Source organism: Leptodactylus fuscus, chromosome 9, assembly GCF_031893055.1.
Source record: "Leptodactylus fuscus isolate aLepFus1 chromosome 9, aLepFus1.hap2, whole genome shotgun sequence".
NCBI lineage: Eukaryota > Metazoa > Chordata > Amphibia > Anura > Leptodactylidae > Leptodactylus > Leptodactylus fuscus.
Genome location: NC_134273.1, coordinates 45,634,657 through 45,647,180, shown reverse-complemented (window position 1 = coordinate 45,647,180; position 12,524 = coordinate 45,634,657). Strand labels below are relative to the sequence as shown.

General features: G+C 41.0%; 1 protein-coding gene across 1 annotated transcript in view; it reads left to right on the top strand.

Annotated features, from left to right (window-relative positions):
• Positions 1–12,524, top strand: part of L3MBTL2 (L3MBTL histone methyl-lysine binding protein 2) — a 51,485-nt gene that overhangs the window by 17,382 nt on the left and 21,579 nt on the right. The window contains exons 5-10 of the mRNA XM_075286336.1: positions 1,380–1,459; positions 1,629–1,746; positions 2,088–2,222; positions 5,015–5,103; positions 7,414–7,645; positions 9,389–9,468. Coding sequence (XP_075142437.1) covers positions 1,380–1,459; positions 1,629–1,746; positions 2,088–2,222; positions 5,015–5,103; positions 7,414–7,645; positions 9,389–9,468 — 734 coding nt within the window. The remainder of the gene's footprint in view (positions 1–1,379; positions 1,460–1,628; positions 1,747–2,087; positions 2,223–5,014; positions 5,104–7,413; positions 7,646–9,388; positions 9,469–12,524) is intronic.

Below are 12,524 nucleotides of genomic sequence, written 5' to 3'. Positions count from 1 at the left end.
TTTTTTCTTTGAGGATGTAAATTCTGGATGGTATATTGACCTCCTGTGTAACGATTCTGGTTATCAGATTTGGAGTCCAAATGGTACAGTACTTAAATAGTAATAAATGAAGGATAAGTACCTCAGAAGTAGAAGAAACCGTGGTCAGACGTTAGCAAGATTCGGTACACAGGAGGAGCAGATCAATCGTAGTCAGGCGTTAGCAAAGTTCGGTACACAGGAGGAGCAGATCAATCGTAGTCAGGCGTTAGCAAAGTTCGGTACACAAGAGCAGCAAGGTAGTGGTGAGGTTCAGGGCAACACAGAGCAGACAGCCAGAATAATCAGGCACAGGATGGAGTGAGCTGTGAGTTTATATAGGACGGGCTAAACTGTGATTGGCCACAGAACAGGTGATCTTAATAAACCAATTACTCCAACAGAAGAGACCAGACAAGGTAAAGCACAGAACAAAACAGATTTCCAAATAGTGCAATGGTTAAGGCCACAGAACATAGCCAGGAAGTCATGGGTTCAAGACCCAGTGAATTCAGTTTGTGACATCCTGTGACTTATTGCTTTTATTTTCTGGTTGTATTATATTTAACTAGCCTTTGCCTGCAACTTCGTCTGCGTGTTGTTGGGGTTGATGATCCGGTTATATTCAGCAAATTGCTGCTGTCGATAATCCGCCTACTCCAGTATTTCGGCAGCTGTCAAGCTGTTCTGCCGGCTGAACTTGTTTCTCGCACCATGCCTGTGATTGTTGCAGCATCTCAGCAGTTCTCGCTGAGATGCGTTCGAGCGTGTTGTTGGCATTGATGATTTGTCTGCTTCAGCATTTCGACTGTTCTAATAGCTGCTTGATGCCTAGCTTGCTGAATCCTCCTCAGCTCCATTTGAGCAGAAGTCTGTTGACTTCTGGCTACCTTCATAGCTCAGGTTTTTTTTTTGGAAATTTGCAACAAATTCGATTCATTTTCCTCGGCATGTTTAAAATTGGGTAACTGCCAATTTGTATTAAAGGTGTTTTCTCAAGTCAGTGTCCGAACACACTGCCTCCAGATTCTGCATCTGACTTTCTGTATTTGTGTCTCCTCCCTCTAGCTCAACAGGACACAGAAGACTTACTTATCCAAAGTCTTCTGTTAACTGTGTGTTTACATAGAGAAATAACAGACCAAGCTTTATCAGCAAGCTGCAGATTAGCTGATTCTACTGGCAGGTAGAGCAGTGTAATATAGTATGTGAACATAAATTCATAACAGTCATGAAGTCATGTCATTTACCGGGATAAAAAGTAGCCTATGTGTTAATTGAGGTTACCAACCATCTATGTGCCAAATTTCATTCAAATTATGTTTCTTTTTTTTTTTTTCTTTTTTTTTTTTTTCTCGCAGCTATGGTTTTAGGCTTTGACTGGGGAAAGTACATTTTAGAAGGAGATTACCAAGCAGCTCCTGTCAGCCTCTTCAGACATGTGAGTTATAGGTGCCATTATAGCCTACGTTTCTTCTGTTGGTTGCTGCAAAGTCCAAATTATAATATCTAATGGACATGTTCTGTCCTGTATTAAAATAAATTATTTAATTTTATAACTCCTTTGTATTCATTCAAATTATAATTTATTTATTTTTTGGCTATTTAAGGTTCCTCTGTTTGATCAGTGGGATGATATTGCAGAGGGTATCAAGGTGGAGAGCTTAAATACAGACGCTGTGCTTCCCAGTCGTGTATATTGGATTTCATCTATTGTAAGAGTAGCAGGTAGAGTTACAACTGTTATTTGCCTTTTCTTTTTTATCAAAATAAGAAGATCAGAAGCCAGTTCCTCCAGTAATGTAATGTCATTTTATTGAGTAGTTTAGGAAAAGGATATCACCTCTGTGCTTTATTTTCTAACCGATTAAGACTCTTCTCACATTGGCTGTTTTATGTTCTGTTTCTTTGGACCGAAAGAATAGCACAGCTTGCAGCTATATATTTGTTGTCAATGAGTGTGTTGTCTATCGTATAAAATACTTTTACTTTTCAAAACTATATGAACCTTAGTTAATAAAGAAACAACAATAAACAAGTTTATGTTCGTGAATTTCATATTCAAACAGGTTACAAAGCTTTGTTGAAATATGAAGGTTTTGAAGATGATTCCACCCATAACTACTGGTGCAATCTAGGAACTGTGGACATTCATCCCATAGGATGGTGTGCTATCAATAGCAAAATCTTGGTGCCTCCCCAGAGTAAGAAATTCTTCTTATGTTCATACTATACTAGAACATTACACTTAATGATTGATGTGTAAAGTGCTGCAAAAAAAATTCAGTGATTTACATTGAATATAAACAATTATTTTATGGGTCTGCACACACTTTTGTCATGGCTCTTGCTGTGCTATTTTGACCTTCTAAAAATGACAAAAACAACTACTGTTTTAAAGGTTACCTGAGTTTTCATAAAATGTTGAAATATGTGCAGGGTCTTGCTGGTAGTCTGTCCTCTGAAGCTATGGTTGTGCACAATAAGGAACACTCTGTCCCTCTCCTTGTCCATTACTACTAATACTGGTTTCCTTATATGTAATTTTTGCCAGGAGTAATTGTACAGAAGCAAATAGATAGCTGAGAAAAGTCTAAGTGTCCATAATATAGGAGATCCACGAACACTAGAATTCAAATACACACAGGCAATGTATTAAACTATCAGCTCAGTCAGGAAAGCTGCTAAATACTTGAGAATAATTTCCCATCTGTAATAACACAAGTAACCAGAAGTAGATACAAATACATAGAAGACTTTTTTTCTTACATTTCAAAGAACTGAACATTCTGCAAATTGCACAGCTTACAGAGCAAGCAGTTTGCAGACCAGCTATGAGAGGAATCATCCCCTCCCCTTTCCATTCACTGGGTGAAGACAGAACAGGACCTTCCCCTCCACTCACTGTGAAGACTTATTGCTTATCTAATGCATCTATGGACGAACCTTGGCTAGCAACAAGGAATGAACTGCAAATTAGCTAAAAAGGAGATTCCCAGTCGAAGGGACTTTAGAGAAGTTTTTCAGACAAATGGCAGCATCATTTTTATTAGTATTTGGTTCAGAATCACATTCTCTATGAAATGAGACCAAGTTGTCTGAAAAGTTAGTGACCATTTAACCCTTTCACTGCCAGGGGTCTCTGGAAATTTTGCCCCTCCGGTAGCCAGAGCAATTTTCACAGTTTTGAAATGGACAAATTAAACCTAAAGTGCAACATTAAAAAATAATGTTAACCACCCATATCTATATATTTTCTTAATGTTGACACCTGCAGCATTGTCAGAAAGCCACTTGGTACTGTATGCGAACAGGCACCTTCATGCAATTTTAATTTAAATTGAATGTTTTATAAAAAAAAAAATGCAAATAAATATATATTAGTTTCTAAAAGTGGAAACCAAACAATAAATTATATGCACCAAACATCCTAAAAATAAGAGTTCAACATGGGCAGAGTTCATTGAGATGACTAAGGCCTACACTTGGATGCACATGTCTTCAGAAAATCACCAGAACCAGAAGGAACAAAAATCTGCTTTGAAGCTGGAAATGTTAAACAAGTATCATCGTATAAAATGCAGGGATTATACATCATCGAAAGCAAGTGAACCCCTAAATTCTATATATTTTTTGAAAGTAGACAACCTCAAATTATATGTGTCTCAATGGTTTATCAATAGCCACATCCACCTTCATGCAACTTTGTGACAGACACAAAATAATTTTTTTTTGCAAAAAATGCACTAAAACATATATCTACACCTAAGGGCTAGTTCACACATAGGCAAAGGGGCGGATTTTGACAGCGGATTTCGCTTCAAAATCCGCGCCCTTTACAATGGTGGTCTATGTAGACCACCGGGCTTTTTTTTTCCGCTAGCGGCGGGCTGCCGCTAGCGGAGAAAAGAAACGACATGCCCTTTCTTCAGGCGGAAGCCGCGCGGGCTCAGCCGCGTGGCTTCTGCCCCCGGCAGCTCCCTCCTATGTCGGCGCATTCATTTGAGCCGACAGCGGAGGGGAAAGCCGCGACCGCGATGGTCACGGCAGGCGGGTTTTGACAAGAGAGAGACGCGGTGAGCCGCGTCTCTCTCGGTGTCAAAACCCGCACGGGCAGTTCGCGTGTGAACTGACCCTAAAACTCATATTCAATCTTACATTCACGTACAAAATATATTTAAAATAATAGCCTAAAGTGTATACAATGTATATATAAATATATACTATATGTACCGCAAACATTAACTACAACAAGAGTTCGGACTCTCAAACACTGAAAAATACAGAAGACAAGCAGAATTTTGCTGTTATTCACTAATGTTACAAATCTATACTGCACTTAGCAAACTGTGACTGTGACTCCAAAATCTAACTTTTTTAAGATTGCACAGCATACCGTATATAAAAACACAACTTAATATTTCACAGATACAACCACCATGCAACTTTTCAGCAAAGAGAGATTACAAGCAAAAATTGCTCAAAAATTCAAATTTACCTCTAAAGTGCCAGCTCAAGCAATCTCTTTCTGCAAACAAAATATACTGTACTTTCCAATATATATATTTACTGGGGCAGGTGTTAAAGAAACACCAAAATCGCAGAAATGCAAATTAAATAGGACTTTACATAAAAATATTATTTTCAATCCCCCTCTAAAAATGGTAGCTGTTCTGGTAGCTTCTGGGTTTCGGAAGCTGCTGCAGTGCATAGGGAGCATGTGCATTCTGGGCTCATTCAAGTAATAGGAGCAGAGCTGCACTTCCCTGGAATCATTGCTATAGGGCTGGCAGGGCTGTTTTGTCATTCCAGTTACTTGAATAGGAGCAGAAGGTGCCAGTTGATATGTGCAGGTTCTGGTGTCAGACCCCCACAGACCTCATACTGATGACTTATCCTGAGTACCAAGCTTGAGCTGCAACGTCTTTTTTTTTTCTTTTTGTGTTTGAAGATAAGCTATCAATGTCTTATATTAACCTATCTTTCTATGGTGTAGCTATCCATGCAAAACATCATAATTGGAAAGAATTCCTGATGAAACAGCTAATTGGGTCAAAGACTATTCCAGCAGAGTTTCATGTTAAGGTAAGTCCCTATACACACATTATTTTTGTTAGTTTGCCAAGAAAAGCTTCAGGGCTAGTTCCATAGGCACAGAGGGGGCGGATTATGGCGCGGAATCCACGTCATAATCCGCCCCCTCACAATGGTGGTCTATGGAGACCACTAGCGTTCATTTTTCCGCTAGCGGCATGTTGCCACTAGCGGAAAAAAGAAGCGAGCTGCCCTTTCTTCAGACGGATTCCGCGGCTGAAAACCCATTCATTTGGGCCTAATCCGGAGCGGAAAGCCATGACTGGATGCTGTGCACTGCACCAGCATCCCGTCGCGGCTGCTGCAACGGAATATGCACACACGGATTTGCGTGTGAACTAACCCTCATAGTATTAGTTGTAAACCTCCAATAATTTTGCTATTTTGATGCCTAACAACATACCATCACACCTGTATGAGCTTCTTGGACGTTCTATTTTGAAACCACTATAGAATTGGACTACTGTACCTTTTCAGGTTATATCAGCATCTACTGTTCTGGGAAGGCTTTTTATAGGATTTTGGAGTGTCTGTGAAAGTTTATGCTCATTCAGAGCCTTTGTGATGTTGGGCACTAATTTTCGAAGTTTCTGGCCCACAATTAATGGTCTTTTTCATTTCAACATAAAGGTGTTCGATTGGGTTAAGGCAAAGGCTCTGTGCAGGCTTTATACATACTCAGCACAGGGCACGTTTATAACGCTGCTGCTCCAGGTAGTCCCTCTATCTTATACACCATGTAAACACAGTAGGAATGGAGGAAGATAAGATAAGATTATCCTTTAATAGTCCCACAGTGGGGAAATTTCAGTATGTTACAGCAGCATAGTAATACAGGATAGTACACAGTAATATATTTCAGAAGTAGACACACATAAGCCGAGAAGAGAAGATATACTAGGAGTCCATAGCAGCTAAGGGACAGAAGAAGAAAGAAGGAAGACTTCATAATCATTTAGTTTCCTGTGTGGAGTGATCTTCGCTTGGTCTGATGTAGATTATACAGCCTGATCGCATTTGGAAGGAAGGACCTGCGATAGCGCTCCTTCTCACACTTGGGGTGAAGCAGACGGTCACTTACACTGCTGCCAAGTGCCATCAAGGTCTCATACATGGGGTGGGATTTGTTCTCCCGCATGGAGCTCACCACAGACAGCATCCTTCTGAAACATTAAAGGGAAATGGCATGAGGCATGGCATTGTACTGTCCATGCTGTGAGCTCACCTAGTCAGAGGGCAGCAATTGCTTGTGCATTTTGCAAGTGCAAAAGTATGGCAGCTGCAAATGCTCAAGTAGGCGTTTGTTCATTTAACAAGGCTGGGCAGATTTGGATGAGTTTATGCAAAAAAATATTCGGCTTGGCTATAAGAAGGACGTCCTCTACCCCCACCAGGTGCTAATCACACTGGGTATTGTGACCAGAGAAAAGTCATATCCACCAGAGAAGAATCATCACAAGGTCATGTACAAGGGTAATAATGACCTGTAAGTATAATCAACCACTTAACTGGTTACTGTTATGGTGTGCATTATAGAACTGTCATGCTATGGTCAACATCCTTATTATTGTATGGCATACTGACATTCATTCTTTGACTTTAGAAAAAAAAAAAAAATCTGCACACAAGACAAAAAAAAGTTGCTGACCCATGCTCTATCATCCTTTTACTGCAGTTTTCTGGCATAGAGGGAATGATGAATTTTTCCCATACAGTATACTTTCACAGTGTAGGTAGAAAAAGTTAGTGAACCTCTGTGTTAATAACGTCTCTGAAATTCAAACTGGCAAGAGGGGTTTCAGTTGAGACCCCCCTAAACTTTTACAACTTTTGTATTTCTTAAAGGTGAATTTATCAGAAAGATAAGGAAAGGTGGCTAAAGCTTCTAATGACTTGGCTTCCTGCATACCTGGATATATTTTCACCTTAGTCTTCAGGTGAATTCAGGTCTGTAAGGACAAGTCTGTCACTTGAAGGTTTAACCTCCTATCCTTATGTGCTCTGTGTATTGGACTGCTAATGCCCAGATGTTAGAATTGCTTTCAGATACACGAAGTGCTGCAATAACCGTAAAAATAAACATTTTTTTTTAAAATAAAATATCACATTTACAATTATCACCTGCACTAGTGATTTATGAAATAAACAAAGTTTAGCATAAAAGTTTTAGAACTTTAGGTGTACTTTAAGGAAATGAGATTGAAAGTGTAGGTCTCACAGGACCTTTGCCTAATAACTAAAAACACACATTTCCTGGTAATGGTATTTTTTTTTTAATTTTAGCTTTGTACTTTTCTGCAGATGGCTGAGAACCTGAAATGTCCTTTCAGGCAAGGTATGCGACTGGAGGCCGTTGATAAATTCCACATATCTCGTATGCTGTTAGCAGTGGTTGATACCGTGATTGGAGGACGGCTGAGACTTGTATATGAAGATGGAGACAGTAATGTGCACCTATGGTGTCATATGAATAGCCCTATTATTCATCCCATTGGTTGGTCTCGTAGAGTTGGCCACAAAATCAAGTTTGTAGGTAAGTGGTCTGCATTCAATTTTCAATTTGTAATAACATTATCATTATGAAAGGGATAGCAGTGACTTGAATGAATCCCTTGTTTAGCTAATAACTCATTTCCTTTCATGTTAACCTTTCTGAGATCTATTTGGCCCAGAAAACAATTCTTTTGGTAGTTGCAGTAGCCAGTGTGTCTCACAGAGAGGACAGAGAGCATAACCTAGGAAGAGCAATTCCTTAGATTATATTAAAGGGGTATTCACTCTCTATATTAGATCTGTGGGGGTCCAACACCTGGGATTCCTGTAGATAACATGGATGAAAATCCCTGTTATATGGTGGGTATTTTTGTTATTACAAGGCAAGCCTTATGTTTCTTTTGGTCTTGTAGTGCATGTCTAATTGTGTGTATATATAATGATGTTATATATATATCACTGCACTCAATGCATTTTTATGGCCCTATTTTTGCTTTAGTAGTTATTGTGCATGTATGTATTTTGGCCAGATGGTGTATAATTATTATATATATATATATATATATATATATATATATATATATATATAATTTATTACTATTTATTCTTAAAATAAAAAATCAAGGGCACCTATACTTATACGTGCCCTTGATTTTTGATTTTAAGAATATTAATGTGTTTATTTTAAGATTTGTCTGCACTTGAGAAAGGGCATTAAGGCCCGGAATGTGTCGTGCTTTATAAAGTCTGTTGTACTGTGGATGGGTGAGCGCTGGTTCTTGGCTATTCCTCTGGTGGTGACAGTAGTGTTATTGGAGGTTGTAGGCCTTCCTGAATAGGGGAGTCTTCAGGGCCTTCTTGAAGCCTGTGATTGTGGGGGTCAGTTTTATGTGTCTTGGTAAGGAGTTCCAGAGTATGGGGGATGCATGGGAGATATCTTGGAGACGGTTGTGATAAGTGCAGAGCGGAGTAGGAGGTGTTTGTAGAATCGGAGGTTGCGTGTGGGCAGGTAGCGGGAGATTAAGTCAGAGGAGGCCACATGGAGAAGGATGTTACAGTAGTCTAAGCAGGGGATTATGAGGGTATGGACTAGCATCTTTGTAGTATCAGGGGTGAGGAAGGAGCAGATTCAATGGATGTTCTTGAGTTGGAGGCATTGAAGGTTTGGATGTGACTGATGGACTGATATTTATACACTATATTCTGAACACACAGGAATTGATATGACACACTTTATTGGATTCTAAAAGGAGGGACAGAGAAGTTTGCATTATTGTTGCACAGGCTGCGGGAGGCTTGGTGTCAATATAATTGGCCAACCTCATCCAGATATTTTAGCGACTATAGTGGGAAATGGAGTGAGAAGGGGGGGGGGAAGGAATTGTGCCCGTTGGCTTAGACCAGGCAACTATAATGAAAATAATTGATAATGTCTTCAAGATAAGAAGTCATAAGAAGTGAATATTGGCTGGACGTCTCCTCATTCCCTTAACAGTACTTTCTAATGCCAATTGAGCATACAATCATGGCTGAATCTTCAGCTTAAAGTGAGAATTACAATAAGGATGAGACCAAACAAGACCCTTCAATGATAGAGTTGATCAGTAAGAGAGAGAAGATTTAAGAGACTTGGACATTAAAAAAATTCAAGAAAATGCTGTTTGTGTAGATATGCTAATCATTTTGGATAAATATCATTGGAAGTGACCTTTTTTCATGTGTCTTGATGTGTGTGAATTATTCTATATTGATATACTAATCATTATGTATTAATATGTCATAGATGAAAAGAAAAGTGAATTATCCTCTCACCCAGCACTCCGTAAAGTATATTGTGATGGTGTTCCACATCTCTTTAAATCGGTATGTTCTATTCTCTTTGCTGAGGTGTTCCATTGGTTCTAATTAGGGACAAGGGGTATCGGGATTCTCTTTAATGTTTGGGATGTGGGGAAGTTAGCTTGATGGAAGCAGTGGTGTGGACTCAAACAGTTCAGCAAACTGGTTTATTTAGAAAAAAACAGGAAAATAAATAAACCTTAACTTCAAGCACAAAATGAGCAAATTAAAATACAGCCTTAACTTCAGGCAAAAACAAAATAAAAAACCTGCCCGTCTGAGCGACTAACTAAACAGAACTGATAACCTAACTATACATGTAGCTTACTTTCAGCCACATGAATAAAACAAGTGCAATATTGTCTCACTGGACTGAGGGTGACAGGACAGAACGATACACCTCCTTTCACTCCGTAGAACTGCACTTGAATGCGGGATCTGCAGCCATTTTCTGGCCCAGTAATGAGCCAAGGATCTACACCTGGGCTGAGGCTTACTCCAGATCCGCCCTGGACCACACATATGTCAGAAACCTGGGACTGATATATCTGGACTCCAGCACTCTGCCTGTCACCTTCTCACAGGGGTTTAAATTGTACTTTGTAAGGGTACCGTTTAGGTTATGTTCACTCAGCGGAGAACGAAGAGGAATTCCTCATTTTCTGCCAAAAGCATTTTTGCGTGCAGTCAGCTACGACTGGATTCTGATGCAGGGTATTAGCATTCTCTTGCGGTCTTCCGCTGCTGATTAGCAGTGAGTCTCAAGTCGCGGATTCCACGGCTGGATCACTTGCGTTTTTCCACATTCTGCTGTGATCTCTGCCTCCTATTCAAATCAATTTTTTTGCACGGTGAGATTTACTTACTTCATATATATATCATTATGGTGAACATCTATTGTTTTAGATCACTTTTTATAAAAAAAAATTTATGGGAGGTGAAAGCCAGCTTATTTTTTTTTCCTGCTACAGGAAAAATCTATAAAAAAAAAAATTATATATACCGTATTTTCCGGACTATAAGCCGCACATAAAAACCTACGATTTCCTCAGAAATCGTAAGTGCGGCTTATAGTCCGGTGCGGCTTATATATGGATGGAAGCGGCGGCAAAGACTGCGTACCGCTTCCATACATACATAAAAGGCACCGTAAGGGTGCATTCACACTACCGAACGCCGGCGTGTATCACAGCCGTATACGCCGGCGTTACAGCAGGGCTGCCGGACACTTCCTATTCATTTCTATGGGAGCAGGCATGCGAGCGCTCCCTATAGAAATGAATGGAAAAAAGCAGTCCATTCATTTCTATGGGGAGCGCTCGCATGTCGGCTCCCATAGAAATGAATAGGAAGTGTCCGGCAGCCCTGCTGTCACGCCGGCCTGAAACAGAACGTGAAACTTACCCAGCGGTGCAGGGCGGGCGGGCTGGCATTCAGGCCTCCTCTGCCTCCGATGTTCCGTCCTTCTCCTCCGGCGCTCGCTGATAATGGCCGGGGCGCATGCGCAATATCATAATGCTTCTACTGCGCATGTGCCCTGGCCATTATCAGCTTGCGAGCGCCGGAGGAGGACGGAACATCGGAGGAAGAGGAGGCCTGAATGCCCGCCCACCCTACACCGCTCGGTAAGTTTCACATTCTGTTTCAGGCTTTTATTTTAAAACGGGGGGGGGGGGGGGGTAGTTTAACATAACGTTTACGGTTGGGCTCTATCAGCATGATTTTGCTGATAGAGCCCCTCCTCGCCTGCCGAGCGCTTCCAATAGAAGCGGCTGGCACGCGGGGGGTTAAGCGGCCGCTGGCAAAGTCTGCCTGCCGCCGCTTTCAATAAGATATAATGCGCACCGGACTGCGGCTTATAGTCCGGTGCGCCTTATATATGAACCGAGACGGACTATAAGGCGCTCATGGGCAATGCGGCTTATAGTCCAGTGCGCCTTATAGTCCGTAAAATACGGTATATATTAGAAGTTGGTAGACTGGATGTTTTCTGAAAAGGATACCTATACATTATATATATATATATATATATATATATAATGTTTTTTATACTTTATATTTGTATTTTTATGAGTGTTATATTCTTAGGTTATTATACCAGATGACCTTGACCTTACAAGTAGCATACAGGATTCTATTTGTCTATGCATAGCATAGACAAATAAATATATTAGACTTTTGACTGAATTTGTGGCTTGAAGGTGAGTTCTGAGTCAAAGTCAACCCCAAGACAGTGGGTATACTGCCAGAGTGTAATAGTAAGACCACAGACCGAAATGAAATTATCAGGGTTAGGTTGGTTAGATCAGTGGTCCGCAACCTTTTTTCCACCAGGGACCAGTGTCAGCAAGACAATTATACTATGGCCCTGTGGGGGCGGGAAGGGGTGTGGTTGGGGGCAGGGAAGGGGTGTGGTTCGGGGCGGGGTTAAGCATGGGGGTGTAGATTACTGATGACGGACACTGCAGGTTATGAAGATGGCTACTGATGACAGACACTGTTATGAAGATGGATACTGATGACGGCTGTCACTCCTAATGCTGCTATTAACTTCACTACAGCCTCACTACAGCTACATTACATGTCACAGGGACAAGTGACGTGTAATGTAGTTGCCCAAAGTTTGGTAGGCGAGTGCGGAGTGGAGTCAAGACCCGCTGCATGTCCTGCATAGTACTAGAATCCCGGACATACAACGGGTCCCGGCTCAACCCCGCACTTTGCTCACCTTATCCCGATGAGCAACAACCAAGCATCAGCTGCTGACTCCTCGTCACCGGTATGCGGACCGGTGCAACATGCCCCACTGCCTGGTACTGGTCCACGGACCGGCGGTTGGGGACCCCTGGGTTAAATGATGTAGGAAACACACAAAATGTATTTTGAAAGATTCAGTTTCAGTAAAGAGAAAACATGATGTTAGAGACAGCAGAGGGACAGTCACTGGTCTTCTGTAGTAGTGCTGAAGTGATATCTCGGGATGAGGTATATAGCTGGGTGTCATCAGAATAAAGTTTTTATTGAAAGCCAAATCTGCGGATGGTTTGTCCAATAGGGGTTGTGTAGACTGAGAAGAGGAG